The sequence below is a fragment of the Myotis nattereri genome (genome assembly GCF_964212035.1).
Source record: "Myotis nattereri genome assembly, chromosome: 18".
Classification (NCBI taxonomy): Eukaryota; Metazoa; Chordata; class Mammalia; order Chiroptera; family Vespertilionidae; genus Myotis; species Myotis nattereri.
The window spans coordinates 14,672,438-14,693,192 of record NC_138093.1 but is presented as its reverse complement, the minus strand read 5'-3'; the positions used below and the strand labels follow the sequence as shown (position 1 = coordinate 14,693,192).

The following is a 20,755-nucleotide window of genomic DNA, read 5'->3' as shown; positions in this document are numbered from 1 at the left end:
CGCTGGGCGCAGACGTGGGGGCGCTCCAAGCCCCGAGCGCGGCCGGCCCGCACGTGCAGCGGCGGCCACTTCCTCCCGAAGCGCACCCCCGGACCCGCCCCCGCATAAGCTTCGACCCCGGCGCCCCCGGATCTGGGCGGGAGGCGGCGGGCTGGGTGGCGCCACCGCGGAGGGGAGGGGCGCGGAGGGGGCGGGCGGGCCACCGTCGGTCCGCCGTCCGCCGCGGCGCCGGGACGCTCCCGCCACCTCCGCTCGGTGCCCCTCGTCCCCGGGAGTGTGGGCTTCCGTGGGTCGGACCGCGCCCCTCCGGCGGAAAACGCAGGGGGGAGCCCCGGCGCCCGCGCCTCCGGACAGCCGCGGGGTCCCCGGGCCGAGACGGCGCTGAAGACGAGCCCGGGCGGAGCCCCGTGCGTCGTGCCTGTCGCCGTCCGTGTCCGGAGCCGCGGCCCGCGCCCGCCCGCTCGGCGCCCCGGGCCGGAGGGCCCCACCCTGCCGGGCGTGGGCGGCCGCGGGCCGGGAGCGCGCGGAGCAGCCGTCGCAGGGCCTCCCGCGGCTCCGGCCTCCGCCCCGGGGAATGCGGGGGCCCCCGGCGCCTGCAGCCTCCCGGTGTCTGCGCTCGGCCTGCTCGCTCACCTGCTCCGCGGCCACGACGCTCCTGCGCCGCGCCGGCCAGGCCCCCCTCATGGCGGCCAAGTGGTTCAAGGAGTTCCCCCTGAACCTGAAGACCGTGTCCGAGCGGGCCAAGCCCGGCGGCGGCGGCGGCAAGCCCCGCAAGAACTCCGAGGCGGGCGGCGCGGCCCCCACGGCGGGCAAGGGCCGCAAGAACTCGGTGGCCGAGCCGGGGGGCGGCAGGGCCGGCCTGGCTCCCCCCAAGGACAGCCGGCTGTCCCGCGAGAGCCTGCAGGGGCTGATCCAGGCCGCCGCGGGCAAGAGCCGCAAGAACTCCCGGACCGCCGACGAGGAGCCGCACCGGGGCGCCGCCAGGAGCGCGGGCTGCAGCACCTACATCAACAGGCTCATCAAGGTGGACACTCAGGAGAAGAATGGGAAGGGCAGCTACCCCGGCGGCGGCGGCGGCAGCACCAGCAGCACCAGCAGCTCTTCCTCCGCGTCCTCCTCCCCGTCCTCCCTGGGCCCCGAGCTGGACAAGGGCAAGTCCATTAAGCAGCAAGACACGGTAGGAGTCCAGTCCCCCCCCGGGCCACCGCTCCCCACCTCTCCCCGTGGGAGAGGACAGCGGCCCTGCGAACCCCCAGATAGAGTTCCTTCTGTGTCAGAGACGCGAAGGGTGTGTTTCCCCCTCTAGCATTTGGTGACTTCTAGGTGACCGTTCTAAACCATTCGTTTTTTCATCTTGGGGGGGGAAAAAATCCTCGTTCTAGGGATGGGGAGCTTTGCAGAAATGTACCCTGCGTTTAGTTTTGTCCGCAGCGTAGATGAGGAATGGAATGAAACGCTCCTGCTTTGTTCAGTTTGGCCCCCTTATCGGTGGTGGTCTATTTTCATTTTGGAATCCAGGGAGGGTTGCAGAGCTAGACTGTGTCTAGCGTTAATTCCTCTGGAGCATAAGGAATGGTGACCTCCAAACTTGTCAGCATGGTTTTCAAAGGCCCAGCGAGGGGTTGGCCAGCCCAGCCCACCTCCCAGATTGGAAGCCCCACCTCAGAAAGGGTTTCTCCAAGCTTACCAGCTCCCCAAGCTTACCAGCTCCCCAAGCTTACCAGCTCCCCAAGCTTACCAGCTCCCCAAGCTTACCAGCTCCCCAAGCTTACCAGCTCCCCAAGCTTACAGCCCTTTCATTCAGCCCATGGCCATTGGCTGTGCAGCAGCCAGAGAGGAGAGGGGGCACAGGGCTCTGCAGGGGGTAGGGAATGGAACAAAGAAAACTCTCCTGGAAATGACAGATGCGGGGAACTAAAGAGGCTCGCTCCGTTTTTACAGAGATGAGTTGGGTGTTTGTTTTAAATTCACTCTTCTGTGTGAAGTGGGGGGAGAGAAGCGCTCACAGGGCCTTTCGGACTCCAGCTCGGATGATCGCTTTCTGCCATGGGAACTTAAATTTTCTCTGGCCCCGGCTTCAAACGTGCTGCCCACCTGAATGGAGTGGAGGAGCCGGAGGAGCAGACCACGCATGTCTGCCTTGGGTCCTTCCATCCATTCCTCCATTCATTCTTTGCACAAGTATGTGCAGCGTGCCTACCTTGCGCCAGGCACCGGGCACTGCCAAGGCCCCGCTGGTCCGAATAGGAGTGGTCTACCTGACTGACTAGATCGGATGCACCTTGCAGCCCTGGGCTGCATGTCACACTTCCTGGTCCTCGCTGTGCTTCGGGGATGTAGTTCACATGGTGGGCAGTCAGAAGAATACAGTCAGGGAGGGAGGCGTGGTTAATCCGAGTCCCCAGCAGCGGTTGCCTGGGTGTTTTCGTGGTCATCACTTCTAGATGTCGGAGTTTCTTAGGCCGTCCCCTCCCAAGTGGAGGGCTCCTACGCAGGCGTCCTCTCTTCCTCACTTCTCGCTGTGTGTCTGTCTCCGCTCTTCCCGCCAGCTCCCGTGGTCCTTCCCCGTGAACTCTTTGGAGAATGTAATCAAAGACTGTGGAGCAGGCTTCTTCCCAGGGAAGGGGCTTCTTACTTGACCTCCCACATTGTCTGTCACACAGCTGCTGCCGAGCAGAACTGTTGCACACACACCACCTTTGCAAGCCCCTTTGTATTTTCAGAAGAATAGGTGCTTTCTGACACACACACTGATCAAAACTCTATCTGATTGTAGCCTCGGAGAACAAGTCTGCCTGTGAATTACTGAACCTAGAACGCCCACAATGGTGTTTAGTTCTGACCTGTTTCTTATTATAAAGCCTGTCCCTTTAGAGCTGTTACAAATTCCTTGAAAGACAAGAAGCAGGTCGTGGTCTTATTTTGATTCCCTAGCCAGTGCTCGCGGACATGCAGCAGTGCCTGGGTGATTGACTGACTGACCATGATTTGCTCATTTTGCTGGCATTAAAAAGACCAGATCATGGGGAAGGTGGTAGACCAGCATGTTTTTATGCTCTGTAGACCCCACCCCTGCCACCCTTTAACCCAGCAAATAAATGCTCTATTGCTTAGGGGAAGAAAAGGAGGTGAAAAGAGTCGTGGGGATCAGCGGAGTTTAGATGCATTGCTGACAACCAGTTATACTACAAAAAAAACATCAGATGTTTGTGCAGCTCGGTGGATAACACGATCAAGTGCAAAAGCTACCCAGAACTAGAGATTTTGATGTCTTTTCAGATCAGCAGGTTGTCAGTAGACACTTTGCTGCCACTGCCATTCTGGCATATGATAATCCTTAGCAGCTCTCCTCTGCTTCTTTTACAGGTCATCATTTTAGAAGACTATGCTGACCCGTATGATGCCAAGCGGACCAAAGGTCAGCGGGATGCGGAGAGAGTAGGCGAGAACGACGGCTACATGGAACCCTATGACGCACAGCAGATGATAACAGGTTCGTGACCGGGAGCTGCTCTGTGGGCAGACCTCGCACACTCGCTTGAAGTGTGTAAAACAGTAACCACTCTGTTTAGGGAAGAGGAATGAAGCTGTTTAACCAGGTCATGCTGAGTGGAAGGAACAGAAATTAGACTCAAAACTAAAGTCAAGCCCTGGCCGGTGTGGCTCAGTTGTCAGTGTCGGTCCGTGCGCCAAAGGGTTCGATTCCCGGTCAAGGCCCGTACCTGGACGGTGGCTTTGCTCCTGCCCCCAGATGGGGCTGCCTGCAGGAGGCAGCCAGTCGATGTTCCCCTCTCACATCCACGCTTCTCTCTCTTCCCCTCCCCCACTCTCTCAGAAAAAGCAATGGGAAAAATACCCTCAGATGAGGTTTACCAACAACAAACACGAAAGTCAGATATCTAGTCAACTTCCTGTATAGTTCGCATCCTTCCGTTTTAGAATTTAAGGGGTCTTGAAAGTTTTCCTAATCCTGTGTAAAATGACACTCTTTCATAGTGAGTTTGCAAATCTGCTCAGATGTGATCTTCAGTGTTAAGATTGACCACTTTCAGAGCTCTAACATCTATCTTGGGAGTCATAAATCTGCACCAAGAGACGAATACATCTTTAAGGGATTTTAAGTTGTCAAAAGGTACAAAGTGACGGTGTCCTCTGTATTACAGAACATTGGTTTCTCCACAAGCTCTATAACATTGGGGCAAAATGCTTCATAACTAAGGACTGATTCCCAGTCACTGGCATGAGCCACGCCACTCAAGGCAAACCCCCTAAAACCAGTTGACAACCTTGTAATTTCTCAAGTTGAAACCATTCCAACTTATGAGCTGAGCAATCCAATCCCCCTGTCACTTTTGGTATCAAACTTTTCCCTTTTATTCACAAATCCCTTAAACTGGTGTAAACGGTACTTTAAAAAGATACATTTCCTAATGATTTCGTTTTATTTGTGAACTTTAGAGTAAGTTATTTACTCGCCTAATTTCCCTTCCGCACGCTTTCATCCGCCATGAGAAATGAAGTTTCCGAGTGCGGACTCCAAGGAGCCTGGTTTGCGTGTCGTGCGTTCGGTGCCTGAATAGTTGGTCACACAGGAGACGGTCTCTTCTGTGAAAAAGCAGATTGAAAAGCTGTCCAACTCGGGCTCCACAAGCAAAGCCTGGGAGGAGCTGAGCAGAGGGTAACGAACGCATCTGGGGGCAGAAGTGGGGGTGCTCTAAGCTCCCCCTGGAAGGGTCAAGACAGGCTCCCAATGCAAACGAGCTGCCACAGGAAGGCACTGCTGTTTCCTGCGCTCTGCTTGCAGAGATAAGGCCGGGGCTGGGGAGGGTGTACCCCGGCCAGGCTGTGACCCTGAAGGTCACTGGACTGTGACCTCTCATGAAATCTGTGAATGAAAGGAAGTGAAAACGAAGTTAGTCAGAGTTTTAAAAAATATCGGAGGCTTGGAAGAAATAGGGGGAAAGATTTACTTTCACGTAAAATTGAGGAAAAAGATAGTCTAAGAAAAAAATGTTTCCTTTTTATTCACCTTCCTTTGTCTTTGGGGTTTTACTCCTTTCTCTTGGACTGGAATAAGCAGTTTGTCTATTCTAGCCCCGCCGTGTATTCGTGGGGCCACACTGATCAGAGGGAAAGTGCTGTGCTTTTGTAAAATGAGCATATCTTTTGTTCTCCATATAATCCCCACAAAACTCCAGTTCCATCCCCTTGATGCAGGATCAAGGAGATTCTGACTTGCCTAAGCTCCCAAGACTTTGTAAGTGACAGAGCAGAAATTAGAACTCGGATCTTCCCACTCCAGATGGGGTCGTCTGCTTCCTATACCAGGTTGCCCCAAGAAATATGAAGTGTTGCATGCAAAAGCACTTTAACCTTATTCATCAGTAAGGCATCTTTCCATTCACTCACAGAGAGGGTTATAGTGAAAAGTCAAAGTTGTCCAACATGAATAAATGTAATAATAATAATAGCTAGCATTAAATATGTAAGCATTTGTGCATTCCAGGCTCGTGTGTTAAGTCGTTTATGTGAATGAACTCATTTAGGAATGGGAAATTATTATATTCAGTTGGAGACTAAATTCAAGTCTATCAAAAATTTAAATTACTTTTAAAAATTATTCGACCTTTTCTGTGCTTTTTCAAAAATATATATTGATGAATTTTAAAGTTTCTTCTCTTAAAATATATATTAAAAAGCACTTTCTCAGTCAATGTAGAGAGTATACCTCTTATTCTACCCGTAGGTTACACAGCTGGGCAGAATAACAGGAAGTGAGTTTATCGGAAGCTAGGAATAAAAGATTTGCTGCCTGGTGTTTTTTTTTAAAAAAAAACCTTTTACCTTTTTTGTTCAGTTTGTTACTTGTGTGATTTGTTGTCAAGTCCAAGTTCAGAAACGTCCCATATTTCTTGGGGAACGTTAGGGATTTCTTTTTAGTTTGTTTCTGCATTTTGGTAGCAGAAGGCGATAATACTAATGAATGGTTTCACTGCGGAGCACCCAACCTCTGACCTGCCTTTTTAATGACTGTGAAGTGGAAACAACATGTCTGATTTTAACAGTGTCTTGGGTGTATAGAACACTGCTCCTGATGTTATAACAGCCAACCAGTATTTCTTCACCGCGTGCCAGGCCCATGCTGGGATCTGGGCATACAGGGAACAAGACCGACTAACCCTTGTCCTTGCGGACCTCACAGCCCCAGGGGCTGATAGACCTAACACCAATGCAGAAGAAAATATGTCATTGAAAAGTGCGGTGAGTGCCAGGAGGCGGAGAATTAGAATCATCATCTGCCGCAGGGAACAGAGGAAGAAACAAATTAAGAGGCATTTAGTACTTTTCCTGAGGCCAAATCCCTGGGACCCAGGCTCCCTGGACCCCTGCCAAGACTTTGCTCTTAACTTTTAAAGGCTAAGGCTGTATCAATCTATGAATAAATTCTTGCTTATATTTATTCAGAGGATTGCTCATAAAAAGATATGACTATGAATACGAGGCAATAATAGTACAAACTTCTTCGTTGTGCTGCTAAATTAGCAGAATCATTGCAGCTAAATATTTAGTGGAAATGTTCTATATCGTTTAGCATTATGGGATTTAGCCACCAAATTAAAACTTCAGCCGAAACCGGTTTGGCTCAGTGGATAGAGCGTCAGCCTGCGGACTGAAAGGTCCCAGGTTCGATTCCGGTCAAGGGCATGTTCCTGGGTTGCGGGCACATCCCCAGTAGGAGATGTGCAGGAGGCAGCTGATCGATGTTTCTCTCTCATCGATGTTTCTAGCTCTCTATCTCTCTCCCTTCCTCTCTGTAAAAAATCAATAAAATATATAAACAAAACAAAACAAAAACTTCAGCATTAAAAGGGTCTTTACAAGCTCCCTAAGACAGCTATCATTCAGTGTCAAAAGTCCTTCCACAGCCCTGGCCGGTTGCACAGTGGTAAGAGCGTCAGCTGTGGACCTAAGGGTCGCGGGTTCTATTCCTGGTCAAGGGTATGTATTTCAGTAGCAGGCTCGATCCTGCCCCATGAGAGCGCATGTGGGAGGCAACCAATCGATGTATCTCTCTCACATAGATGTTTCTTTCTCTCTCTCTCTCTCCCCCCCCCCCCCCCCCCCCGCATCCTCACTCCCCGCCACTCTCTTTAAAAAAAAAAAAAAAATCAATGGAAAAACTATCCTCAGGTGAGGATTTAAAAAAACACTCTTGCCCTAACCAGTTTGGCTCAGTGGATAGAGCATCAGCCTGCGGACTGAAAGGTCCCGGGTTCAATTCCGGTCAAGGGCATGTACCTTGGTTGCGGGCACATCCCCAGTAGGAGATGTGCAGGAGGCAGCTGATCGATGTTTCTCTCTCATCGATGTTTCTAACTCTCTATCCCTCTCCCTTCCTCTCTGTAAAAAATAAAAATAAAGAAATAAAAACACATTCCTTCTGCAGCTGGTATCACACAAGTTGCATGCTTGCCAGGTGCCAAGCTTGCTACATTGCCTCACTAAATCCTACAACCCTGAGAAGTGAGTGTTAGAAGTCTCTGTGTTACAGCTGAGGAAACCAAGGTTCAGAAAGATTCGATAACTTGTCCAAATTATGCAGCGTCAGAGTGGAGTCACCGGGTCCCTTAGCAACCATTGGTTTTCGTTCCGGAGCTGCAGTCGCAGGTGGTTTAAAATGTGTATTTTTGCCTCCAGATGGTTTTGTTGGTTTGTTTAAATAGTGAAACCTAAAGGAGAATCTCATTGTTCAGGTCTCCATTTAAAAATTTAACCATAGTTAAAAATGAAAAACAGAAGACTATTTTTTTATTTATATAATTTGTCTCTACTTTCCTTGTTAAACTTAAATTTCAGGGCTTCTGAGTTACATCTGCTTTTGTTCAGAAAATGTTAAAGTAATTTTAAATCAAAAGCTCGAGCACTGATAAAAGATGGAAGTACAAACGTTACCTGCCAGCCCTAGCCAGTGTGGCTCAGGTGGTTGGTGTGGGTGTCAGGTTTGATTTCGTGCAGGAGGGAACCCTTTTTCTGATTCTATGAGGAAATAAAAGCTTTATGAGGCTCTAAGCTTAGGCTGGCACAGGCTAAATTATGAAATGAATTGGGGGGAAAGGTGCATTATAGAAATCTTAACTCATGTTTTACATGAGATCTTTGGGGCTTAAAGTAAGGAACGATAGAGAAAGCTCTGGAGTCAGTGCTCAGTGGCTCCCCGTTGACTGCTGCACAGCCTCAGTTTACCCACCCGTGAAAATGGGATAACACTTCTCTGACTCCATTATGAGGCTTCACTGAGATACCGGGTATAACAGGCTAGTGCATGCATACACAATGAATACAGCCATTCTTTAGACACTCCAGAGCAGCGGTTCTCAACCTTTGGCGGTCGAACGACCCTTTCACAGGGGTCGCCTAAGACCATCCTGCATATCAGATATTTACATGACGATTCATCACAGTAGCAACATGACAGTTATGAAGTAGCAACGAAAATAATGTTATGGCTGGGTCACCACATGAGGAACTGCATTTAAAGGGCCAGAAGGTTGAGAACCGCTGCTCCAGAGGATTCCATTTTCAAAGAGAATTCCGGACAATTGGAGGAATAACACCGGCGTTGGGAAGGGAAGATGTCAGCCCACATTCTGTTCCACGCCACCTTGCGAGCTGGTGCAGGTCAGGCCTGGGTCTCAGCTGCAGATGGGTGTTTATCTGCCGCCCGTCGGCCGCATTCTGTTGTCTGCCATGTAAATGGCCTCTATCGGCAAAGCCAGGGCGTAGCTTCCTCTCGCCGTTTCCTCCTTCTCAGGCTCGTTTCCTCTCGGAGCCAGCCCTGCACGTCAGGGGCTATTCTCCCTGCAGGAAGGGTCGGCTTGCAGCCCCGCGATTGTTTCTGTTTCTATGGCGCCTCTGGCCGGGGGCAGCCAGGTGTTGGGACTGGAAGGTTACTCCCCTGGAGCGGGCAGAGGGGCCCTGTGCTCAAGCCCTGTTGTTCCCCTAATTAAACATTGTTTGAGAAGATGGTCCTACTTTGCAGATTTTGCCCAATCCCAGGACCATCTCGGGAAGGAACATCCCCGGGTTGTCTGCTTGCCACTGTTTTTCCCAGAGCTCTGAAATAGACGTGCAAGGACCGCATCTCACAAGTGAAGACGCAGACGTGTGTGATAACAGCTCGGCGTTCTAATCGCTGTGCGTCGCTTTCACACAGATGTATTGACATTTTCTTAGGAGTGTGACGTCTGTCTGAAGGTTGGAATCAACTCTTTTTCCATTTATCTCAACTGAGACAGAATTGAGGCACGAGCCTTGGGATAGGTTACCCCAGCTGGTGCCAGACTAAACTGAGGGCAAACAGGTTTACATCAGAAACTTTAAAATTCTAAATCCATCCTAGGAATTCCTTTGTGTTTTCTCTTTTCTTTAAAAAAAAAAAAAAAAAAACTTCAGCCTTATCTTAATTGAACCGAGAGCAGAGTGTGTTTTTGTTTCTTATTTTCCATAACTCCATCTAGAATAAGCAACGAAGAAAAAAAAGCTGTGGGATTAAAAGTCAAGAGGCTTGGACTGGAGATGCAGGAGACCTCAGACAACCCCAGGCCCCTTTCCTGGCCTGGGGGTGGGGACAGTCGAGCCTCCTGTTCTGGTGTGGAGGCTTTCGATACAGGGGAACCCTGCTCTTTGGGGCTAGCCATGGCGAGAGCGCTGGAGAGCAGGAAAACGGGGACCAGGGGGACCAGGAGGTGTGGGAGTGCTGCTCAGGCTTCGCCTCTCGTCAGAATCACCTGGGGGGGCTTTTGCACCTCTAACTCCCAGGTCAGGCCCCAGACCGATTGAATCAGGTCCTCTGCTGATGGGACCCAGGCCTCAGTGGGTGTGAAAACTCCCAGGTGATTCCAGTGAACTGCAGGCAGGGACCCGTAGCCAGCAGAATTATAACCTCAGCCAATTAATAAATGTTGTCCTTTCTAATTTAGAGTCCTGATTTGAATAACTTTTCCCTTGAACGTTTCATCTGTTGGCCTTTCCTTGTTAAAGAAGTCGTTCCTGGTGCCTGGCTGGCGTGGCTCGGTGGTTGAGCATTGACCTATGAACCAAAAGGTCCGGGTTCGATTCCCGGTCAGGGCACATGACCAGGTTGCAGGCTTGACCCCCCCAGTGGGGGTTGTGCAGGAGGCAGCCAATGGATGATTCTCATCACTGATGTTTCTCTCTCTCTCTCTCTCTCTCTCTCTCTCTCTCCCTCCCTCCCTCCCTCCCTCCCTCTCCCTTCCTCTCTGAAATCAATTAAAAAAAAGAAGTCTTTCCTCGCTAATAGGGTCAATTCCGCATCGCCATAGAGTGTCACCGTGCCCGTTCTCCTTTCCTCCTATGGCCTTGCAGTCTTGTGATCCTCTTCCTCCTCACATGACCACTCCTCCTCAGTCGTCTTTGCTGGCACCTCGTCTTCCATTCACCCTTCACTGAAGAAGGCCCAGATCCTTCCGAGGATCCTCTTTTCAACCCGCCTCCTTTCCTCGGTGATTGCTCCATTCTCCCAGGACTAACAACCATCCATTTGCAAGTACCTCCTTGACGCATACCTCTGACCTCCGTCTCTCTGCTGAGCTCCAAGTCCGTATTGTCACCTTATTGGAGATTCTAGAGCTCCTGCCTCTCTGTCTCTCCTCCCATCCATCCCATTATTATTCAGCACAACTGGGTGTCCTGCAAAAATCAACAGGACGGTGGTGGTCCCCGCCCTGGCAATCGCCACCAAATTGGAAATACAGACACAAGAACAAATCCACCCATACAGTGGGAGAAATGCAAGGTGAGAGTGGATTGGCCAAGTGACGGCACCTGGGAGAGGTGGGGAATTGGAGGGGGAGATGCGAGGTTAGATTTCAAAGGATGGAAGATCACCCTGGACACTAGTGGGCATAAGGCAGTGTGGTGCTCATGGAATTTCACAAGTTCCATTTGGTTGGAACAACGAATCGGGTGGCAGAGGGATGGGGCAGGGTGGTGTTGAGAGAAGAAACTGGAGAGGGAGACGGTGACCTGTCCCAGCAGGCCTCCCACGTCGTGCTGAGCAGTTGGTACCTTAGAAGTAGACCGGTGCGAGCGAAGGGGGTGTGGAGAGATGAGATGTTTGTGTTTAGGAAGGTCCTCCTGGACCATGACCAAGTGGACAGATGGAAAGCTTCCTTGATGGGCATTTAGAAGAACCACCTACTGCTTCTGTTGGCCTGCAGCCCCAGCTCTGGTTGTCCAGGCCTTAGACATGAACTCTACCTGCCAAGGCCTCTGGGCTCCGCGCTGGTCCGTCACCAGATCCTGCTGATTCTTCCCCTCGGTGGCTGGCTGGTTGGCTGGCGGTTGATGGATTTGCATCAGGTTTTTTGCATCCATTTCTTACCTGATCACTCCTTCCCAGTCTTCTTTGTCGAAGTCCAGACCATACCATGCCGGCTTATTCCATCCTGTACACCGTGTTGGTGTTATCTCCCAACAAAACAGAAATGTAACTGTTATTACTTGTTTTAAAAAAAAAATGTGTAACCATTTTTCATTGCATCCTGGCCTTTCTACACTTGGGTGCCCGGGCCTGCTTACTCTTCTGGCTGCTTCTCCCATTACCTCTCTCCTCTCCTGGCCTCTGTCCTTTGAACTTATCTCTCAACTCCCCTTTCTGGGAACAAGCCCTTTATGGCTCCCACCGCCATATCTTCACTCATGCAGCTTCCTCCACTGGAAATGACCCTCTCTATCAAAGTCAGCTCATCTTCCATTTCTCTTCTACTTGGAGTCCGTCCAAACGCCGTGGTGAAGAGTATGGCTCCTGGAGCCCAGCTTCCTGTTTTGGAATCCAGGCTCTGCCACTTAAAATGGTTTGGGCAATTTCCTTAAGCTCTCGGCGCTTCGGTTTTCTCTCCTGTGATAGTGGGGGGCTGCCAGTCCCCATCTCACAGGGCGGCTAGGAAAATGATAACGCGATTGGAATAGTGCTGAATGCATAGCACACGATCGATAAATGTTAGCTGTTTTATCATTGTTTTTGTTTTTTCCCGTGACACCTCTTTTATTTATCCTGCAATTGTTAGCCTGTTAGCGTGTCATTTGTGAATGTGTCTGGCTTCCCCCGTTATAACTGAAACCACCTTCAAGTCAAGAAGACTATGTCTAATGCCCAATGCTTTGAAAATAGTAAACACTCTGCTGATTTTTATTAAAATGATCTCCTGACAACAAGTAAAAACTCTGCAGGTAAATTGTACTCGGAGCCAACACGGGGTCAGGAACATGTGAACAGGTTGCCCCGAGGTCATGTCTGTCCTCCCAGACGGCAGGTGGCCCCCAGCGCACACCTGTCTTCAGACATGACCCCTGATCTGGCGGCCTGGTCCCATGATCTGGTCGGCTCCTGGCGGGAGGTTGTAGGCTCCTCCCTGCAGCCCGTAGGAGCAGTGCTGGCGGCCTCTGCCCCCCGACCACACCCACACCGACAGCCCAGCCGCAGGGGGAGAGGCCGCTCGGTTCCTTTCCAGGCTTCCACGGCACTCCTCTCTCAGGGTGTCCTGTGCGCTGCGTGTTTTTCAGAAATCAGACGCCGAGGATCCAAAGATCCCCTGGTGAAGGCCCTGCAGCTGCTGGACAGCCCCGGGGAGCCGGGGGAGCCGGGCGCGAAGCCGGAGGCGCTGGCCCGGAGACGGAGCTCCAAGGACCTGCTGGGGAAGCTGCCGCAGCTGTACGACACGCCCTACGAGCCGGCCGACGGGGGCCCCGAGCGGAAGGCGCGGCCCCCCGACGCCCACGGCCGGCTGCCGCAGGACGACGAGAGGCCCGCGGCTGAGTACGAGCAGCCCTGGGAGTGGAAGAAGGAGCAGATCGTGCGGGCGCTGTCAGGTGAGGGCGCTGTCAGGTGAGGGCGCTGTCAGGTCTTGGCGCTGTCAGGTTCGGGCGCTGTCAGGCGGGGGCGCTGTCAGGTCCGGGTGCTGTCAGGTGAGGGTGCTGTCAGGCGGGGGCGCTGTCAGGTGGGGGCGCTGTCAGGTCCTGGCGCTGTCAGGTTCGGGCGCTGTCAGGCGGGGGCGCTGTCAGGTCCGGGTGCTGTCAGGTGGGGTGCTGTCAGGCGGGGGCGCTGTCAGGTGAGGGCGCTGTCAGGCGGGAGCACTGTCAGGTGAGGGTGCTGTCAGGTGAGGGCGCTGTCAGGCGGGGGTGCTGTCAGGTGGGGGCGCTGTCAGGTGGGGGCGCTGTCAGGTGAGGGCGCTGTCAGGTGAGGGCGCTGTCAGGTCCGGGCGCTGTCAGGTGAGGGTGCTGTCAGGTGGGGGCGCTGTCAGGCGGGGGCGCTGTCAGGTCGGGGAGCCTGTCAGGTGAGGGCGCTGTCAGGTCAGGGTGCTGTCAGGCGGGGGCGCTGTCAGGTCAGGGTGCTGTCAGGTGGGGGCGCTGTCAGGCAGGGCGCTGTCAGGCGGGAGCGCTGTCAGGTCCTGGCGCTGTCAGGCGGGGGGCGCGTCCCTGCGCTCTTTGCTGCCCCGCTGGGAAAGCTGCGCCCCGTGGGCAAATGCCACGTTTTTTACTTCCTCAATTGCAAGTCTCTTTTTAAAAATACATATATTTTATTGATTTTTTTAGAGAGGAAGGGAGAGAGATAGAGAGTTAGAAACATCAATGAGAGAGCAACTCGATCAGCTGCCTCCTGCACACCCCCCACTGCGGCTGTGCCTGCAACCAAGGTCCATGCCCTTGACCGGAATCGAACGGGACCCTTCAGTCCGCAGGCGGATGCTCTATCCACCAAGCCAAACCGGCAAGGGCACTAGTCTCTTTCCGAGGAATTTGGTAGGGAAAGAATCGGGCCTGGTGGGAAGACCAGGACTGAAGACGAGCCCTTACTATTGCAATTCTCTTTCATCCTCTGGGCATTTTCTTTTCCTCTCTCTCCCCAGTTTGCACAACTCCTGGAAAAGCCCCACGTGACTATTGGGAAGCCTTATCTGATCCCCACTGAAGCGTTCTCCTTGGGAGCAGCTTTTCTCACTCTCCTTGGAGCTCCTCCTCACACCTGTTAGAGTCCCTGTTTATAAATTGCCAGTACTGGGGCAGGTGAATTACAGGTAGAGGAGGTTGGAAAACAGGGTGAAGCTAGCTTTTTTATTCTCTCTTCTTGTCAGAATTCCACCTACAGGAATCAGTTCTTTAAATAAGAATTTTTTAAATAACTTACAAGGAAGGTGATAGGTTGTCAGTAGTTATTAAAGGTAATTCACCCTCCTGCTTCTCTCCGGACACAGTTTTTCTACTTGGCTGACCACATAATTTCTTTTGCCTTTGATTTGTAAAGTTAGGGATGTCTTTTCCCTCCAACAGCTAAGCCAAGTTTGCGATTAAAAGTGTAGTTAATGGCCCTGGCCAGCGTGGCTCAGTGGATAGAGCGTCAGCCTACGGACTGAAGGGTCCCAGGTTCAATTCCGGTCAAGGGCAATGCCCGGGTTGTGGGCTTGATCCCATTGTGGGGCTTGCAGGAGGCAGCCAATCAATGATTCTCTCTCATCATTGATGTTTCTATCTCTCTCTCCCTCTCCCTTCCTCTCTGAAATCAATAAAAACATATTTTTTTAAAAGTGCAGTTAATGGCCCTGGCCAGCATGGCTCAGTGATTACAGTGTCAATTGAATCTCAGGTTCAGTTCCGGTCAAGGGCTCATACCTGGGTTGCAGGTCAATCCCCCGCCCCGGTTAGGGCCTGTGCAGGAGGCAACCATTCACTGTATCTCTCTCTCCCTCCCCTCCTTCCCACACTCCCCAAAAACCAAGGGGAAAAATATCCTGGCATGAGAATTAAAAAGGAAAGTGTGGTTCATGTAAAGCGTGAACACGGACGGTAATACATTTGATAGCAAACCTTCAAGTCCGTTTGGATTTTCCTTTCGTCTTGTCGTTCACACATCTCGGTATGTCAGAAAGACACTCTAACCAACTGAGCTACCCGGCCAGGGCCATTTCACACGTCTCTATTGGGCACCTGCGACTGCTAAGTGCTGCTTGTTTTCTCTCATTATCCTCTAGCCGGGCTACCTGTCATGGCCTCTGTGAGGCACCATTCAGCAGTTACTCTGTTCCGCAATGGATTTTTCTTTAGGTTTGATTATTTCGTGGTAAAAGCTGCTCAGTTGAAGGGTTTTTTTCTAACGTTACATGCTGAACTATATTCAAGTGGTTTTCTTTCCGGTTCTAAAACTGCTCCACGCTGATGAGTACCTTGGGGAGAAAGTAGCTGTCTGCGTGCGGATGCTCCAGTGTGATCAGATACCCCAGGGCGTTCGCTCGCATCAGGGGGAGGGAGAACGACCAGGAGGGCTCGTTCTTTGAGGTCCACAGTGGGTTCACCTCCGTGGCCTCTGATGCTAAATGGAGCCGTCCTTCCAGTTCAGTTTGAAGGCCCTGAGAGACCTTCCGCGAAGGAGGAGCCCGGGAGGCAGCACCACCGGCAGAAGAGCTGGACCCAGAAGATCTTGAAGCCGGCGCTGTCCGACCACGGCGAGGGGGAGCGCGTGGACCCGGCCCTGCCGCTGGAGAAGCAGCCGTGAGTCTCCTGCCCAGCCGCGTCACCGGCAGTAGCCGGTAGCTCATTCATAGCCTGGGGGTGGAGGGAACACACTGGCCCGTTTTACATGGTTATTATGGCTCATGAGGACCTGTCTGGGGGGGGGGGGGCTCATTAATGAAAACCCACTTTCAAAGCCCAGGGCGCTGGTACCGAATGGAAAGTTACTGCATCCCGGGAGCCTGATTTTAAATTTCCTTCTCCTGGATGGATGACGACACTGCCCTGGTAGCTCCCTCTCGTGTGATGGGTGGGTTTTGTGATCCAGGATTACCCAGAGCTGCATCGTGTCTGTTCTCAGTGTGAAGCGGGATCTAGTTCAGGCTGTGGAGCTCCTGCCAGAAGTGCATTTCAAACAACGCTTTACGGAGTGAGGCCCTGCCTGGATTTCTGTTTTGACGCTCGTGGTGTCTCCCCCCACCCTCACCCTGTTTTTCAGTTGGTATCATGGTGCCATCACCCGTGCTGAGGCTGAGAGTCGACTCCAACCCTGCAAAGAAGCTGGTTACCTGGTTCGAAATAGTGAGTCAGGGACCAGTAGGTACTCCATTGCACTAAAGTAAGTGTGGCAGCCTCGTGGGCTCTCCCATTTGGATGGGCCGGGGAGCAGGGGGGGGTGGGTGCGGGCACGAGGGTTGACTGTCTTTCCTATCATGGGTAGATGACCAGACAAAAAAAAGATATCATTTCAAGGTAGTCCCACAGGGGCATGTATTGCCACATAGTAAAATGCGTTTGCTTGGACGACAGACTATGAAATGCTCTAATTAGAATACCTCGCAGAAACCGGTTTGGCTCAGTGGATAGAGCGTCAGCCTGCGGACTGAGGGGTCCCAGGTTCGATTCCGGTCGAGGGCATGTACCTGGGTTGCGGGCATATCCCCAGTAGGAGATGTGCAGGAGGCAGCTGATCGATGTTTCTCATCGATGTTTCTAACTCTCTATCTCTCTCCCTTCCTCTCTGTAAAAAATCAATAAAATAAAAAAATTAAAAAAAGAATACATTTAAAAAAAAAAAAAAGAATGCCTCAATATCTCTTATGATAATGAGGGTCCTATGTCGTTGTCATTGTCCATTAGTCAGTGTGTACCTTACATCACCCAACCTAAAGTAGGTCCTCTCACCAGAGAAATAACTCCTGATAAAAAGAATACTATCTGACAGGATAATTCAGTCATTTTTCTTTCGTTCCCTAGTGCTTTGGGACTTTAATAAATCAGATCCCTTGATTGTTCAAATGCCAAGTGCCGTTTTGATACCAGCTTCTTCTAGCGGAGAAGGAAACGCTGACTCGCTGTTCCTCCCCTGGCTGACTCTACACAGAACGTTCATTTTTGCCTGGTAGGCCTGGTGGACTGGAATCATGGAAATTCTCATTGCTCCGCGAGTTCAGTGGTGCTATATTGGAGGATCATTGTCAAGCACCGAACAGCATTTCCTTCCTGCGGAAGCTGAGCCCCTGCAGCTGAAACAATCAGGCTGGAGGGGGAAAGAGGCTGGGGCGGGAGGGTGTTGGAGCAATATGGCTCAGAAAACGGGATAGGCCACCAGATATACAATACCAGGAATAGCTTTGCTGTTCCTGAAACTGGTGCTCGCGGATTAGATCTTTGAGCCTTCAGTGCCAGCTGTCATTAGATACAGCCAGGAGCAGTCTTTCCAGATTGAGATGGAGTGTGGGGAGCAGGGGTGGGCAGCAGGGGGGGAGGAAACAGTTTGATTATTATTGTTGTTGTTGTTGTTGATGTATTCTTTGGGGAGGAAAGAAAGAGGAAACCTTATACATGTCCTTTTAGCCATGATGAAGAATATGAGTTTAAACTTCACCTTAGCGGTCTCATACTTGGGCTTAAGCACACTAGTTTGGCAATTTGAGGACCAGGAGGGACTGGACGTTTGTTTGTTTGTTTGTTTGTTTGTTTGTTTGTTTGTTTTTGTCTGGTGCCTGATGACTTGTGTGCACTAAGGATAAACAACTCAAGGACACACGTTTTTTTGAGGGCTGTGTTTGTTTATGACAGTTCCAGGCATGGATGAGAGCCTGTCCACCTGTGAATCTGACCGGGGTTATTTTCAGTGAGGAGGGGTCCCCTTGCTCGCTCATTCATGTCTCCTCCTTGATTTGTTTTGTTCCAGGACTAGTCAAGGATGTGTCCACATCATAGTGGCTCAGACCAAAGACAACAAGTACACACTGAACCAGACCAGCGCCGTCTTCGACAGCATCCCTGAAGTGGTACACTATTATTCCAATGAGAAGTTGCCTTTCAAGGGGGCAGAACACATGACCTTACTCTACCCCGTGCACAACAAGCTGCACTAAGTTTCAGCCGCCACAAGCCCTGGCCGGGCCTCTCACACCTGCGAGGGCCTCAGCACCCACCCAGCACCTCAGGGGACACAGCTGGACTGCGCCACAGTAATTGGTAGGAGATGGGGGTCTCCATTGAGAAGTCAAAACGTCTTTGGGCTTGAATCCATTTCATGACACCTGGTCACTGACCTGTCCCCTTTCTCCCTGCTAAGTAGTCCTACAACAAGAAATGGCTCATGCCAGGCGCCTCCACTCTCTAGAGTAGGGTGTTCTATTTGGGTATGACCCTCAGCAAAGGTAAGTCAGGAGTCCAGGAATATTCAAGTTCTCCAGAAATTGTGCTAATTTTTACCTGGGTTACCTGGTCTCCAAACAAACCAATAAAAGTGCACTTAGCTTTTACATAAAAATGATCAGGCGGAACAGGAGAGCAAATGCTATCAGACCCCCTTTGGACAAAAGGCTGAACAGAAAGAATAAGTGAATAGTGGACCTTAGAGAAAGCTGTCTTTCTCACGTGTCCTAGTTCAGCTTTGGAGTCCATGAAATTTCCCAGCTTTAGGGTCTGGCAAAGGATTATTTTGTTGGTCAGCCTGCTAAGAAAGTTTGTGCTTTCTTGATCTCTGAACTTTTTCGTCATTTCAACAAGTCATTAACATAAGCATAAATAGGAAGGACAATTTAAAAAATCAGTACAGGCTTCTGGTCAAGGTGGCATCATAGATAAGTGCGGTACTTGCACCCTCCCACAACCACATCAAAATTACAGCTAAACTACAGAACAACCATCACTCAGAACCTCCTGAAATCTAGATGAACGGAAGTTTTACAACCAAGAATGTATAGAAGATGCCACATCGAGACTGGTAGGAGAAGCAGAGACACTGAATGGGCTGGTCTCACCCACATGTGGATAAAAGTTGGGAGGGATACTTCATTGTGGAGGTCCGCACCGTGGAGTGAGAGGTCTTGCCCCACACCAAGTCCCCTAGCCCAAGGCTCCAGTGCCAGGAAGGGAAGTCCCCATAATTTCTGGTTGTAAAAACCAGCTGGGATTGCAACTGAGTGAGATGGAGGGCTTCTGGAGTCCCAGGCAGTTCCTGTTAAAGGGCCTGTGCATGGACTTACCCGAACTAGTCCCTCTGACTAGGGCAGCAGCTCAAAAGGCACCAGGGACATAACGGGGAGGAACTGAATTGTCTGACATCAGGGTGAGGTCTGGAGGGGTGGCTTTCTACCAGACAGAAGTGTTGGCAGAGGCCATCATTCCTTTGCTGAGTCTATCCCCCTTACAGAGCCAGCAGGTGGTGCCATATTTGAATCTCCATCAGCCTTGTTATCACTGTTTGCCCCACCCTGGTGATTCCCTGAGACCCACCTCACCCAACTTTCAGACCCACCCACGCTTTTCTATACAAATGGTCTGTCTTGGCTCATGCTTCAGATTTTCCTAAAATCTCTCAAATAAGCAGCATTTACTTACATCTCACTAAGTATCCCCAGGCCAAGCACTAGTGGCAGTTGGTCTTGGTTCATAGCTTGGCCTCACCTGGGCCCTCTAAGCCCAGCACAAGTAACAGGCATCTGCAGATCAATGTGTAGCTCATACCCATGCCAGGAGGCCCCAGGCAGAACACAGGTGGTAGCTGACCTTGGCCTGTACCTCCTGGAAGGCTCCAGAGCCATCGCACCTGGTGGACAGCTTCACACCAGGTCAAAGCACCAACCAACCACCTCCATAAGCAACACACTCAAGGGGTGGGCTCAGTGGGCACCAGATCCCTGCTGAAGTTAAGTCCTGCTCTATGGTGTAAGCCCCTACATCTGATCCCCCACCATGGTCACAGCCAGTTCTTGCAGCTGATTGGCCTGAGGATAAATTCCTCCCCTTGCTGTACCAACAGGAATCAAGGCTCGATTGCAATAGGAGGGTGTACACAGTCCACAGTGGGGGAGGAGGGCACCCCTGGGCCCTACAGGACACCTACTCCACAAGGTCACTCTACCAAGCCCAGGATGCCGGGGTCCCCTGGACCCGCTGGGGCTGGACCCCGGCACCAGGAGACGTAGCAGCTCCATCTAATACATAGAAACAAACACAAGGAGGCTGCTGAAATGAGACCAAAAAACGTCCCAAATGAACGGAACAGAACAAAACTCCAGAAAAACACTAAACAAAATGGAGACAAGCAATCTGCTAGATGCAGAGTTCAAAACACTAGTTCTAAGGGTGCTCAATGAACTCACTGAGATCTGCAACAGCATAAAAAAGGGCATGGAAACTAAAAAAGAAACAGTCACACATGAAGGATCCACTAACTGAAATGATGACTACAGGGAATCAAGAGTAGAGTGGGTGAAGCCAAGAATCAAATCAACAATTTGGACTATAAGGAAGCAAAAAAAGAAAAAAAAAAAACAACAAGAAAAAAGAATCCAAAATAATGAGGATAGTGCAAAGAGCCTCTGGGACAACTTCAAGTGTATCAACATTTGCATTGGGGGGTGCCAAAGGGAAGAGAGAGAGAGCAAGAAATTAAAAACCTATTTGAGAAAATAATGACAAAACTTGCCTAACGTGGTGAAGAAAAGAGAAATACAAATCCGGGAAGTGCAGAGAGTCCCAAGCAGGATGAATCTAAAGAAACCCACCCCAAACACATAATTAAAATGCAAAAGGTTAAAGATAGAGACTTACAAGCAAGAAAAAAGCAGTTAACTACAAGGGAGCTTCCATAAGACCGTCAGCTGATTTTTCAACATGAACTTTGCAGGCCAGAAGGGAGTGGCAAGAAATACCCAGCAAAGCTATCATTTAGAATCTTGTCTTGGCTTCCCAGACAAGAAAAAGCCAA

General features: G+C 51.0%; 1 protein-coding gene across 1 annotated transcript; it reads left to right on the top strand.

Moving 5' to 3' along the window:
* The first annotated feature begins 521 nt into the window (after positions 1-521).
* SHE (Src homology 2 domain containing E) lies at positions 522-20,299 on the top strand. The gene is made up of 6 exons (XM_081112660.1): positions 522-1,177; positions 3,367-3,493; positions 12,586-12,891; positions 15,408-15,564; positions 16,025-16,144; positions 17,723-20,299. Exons 1-6 carry the CDS (start codon positions 575-577, stop codon positions 17,907-17,909), a joined length of 1,500 nt encoding a protein of 499 aa, XP_080968786.1. The 5' UTR covers positions 522-574; the 3' UTR covers positions 17,910-20,299.
* Positions 20,300-20,755: the final 456 nt, after the last annotated feature.

Excerpts from the sequence above, each read along its gene's own strand:
- SHE (XM_081112660.1), top strand. The coding sequence starts at position 575 with ATGCGGGGGCCCCCGGCGCCTGCAGCCTCCCGGTGTCTGCGCTCGGCC. Across the intron at positions 1,178-3,366 it reads CCATTAAGCAGCAAGACACG|GTCATCATTTTAGAAGACTA; the intron begins GTAGGAGTCCAG and ends CTTCTTTTACAG. Across the intron at positions 15,565-16,024 it reads CTGCCGCTGGAGAAGCAGCC|TTGGTATCATGGTGCCATCA; the intron begins GTGAGTCTCCTG and ends CCTGTTTTTCAG.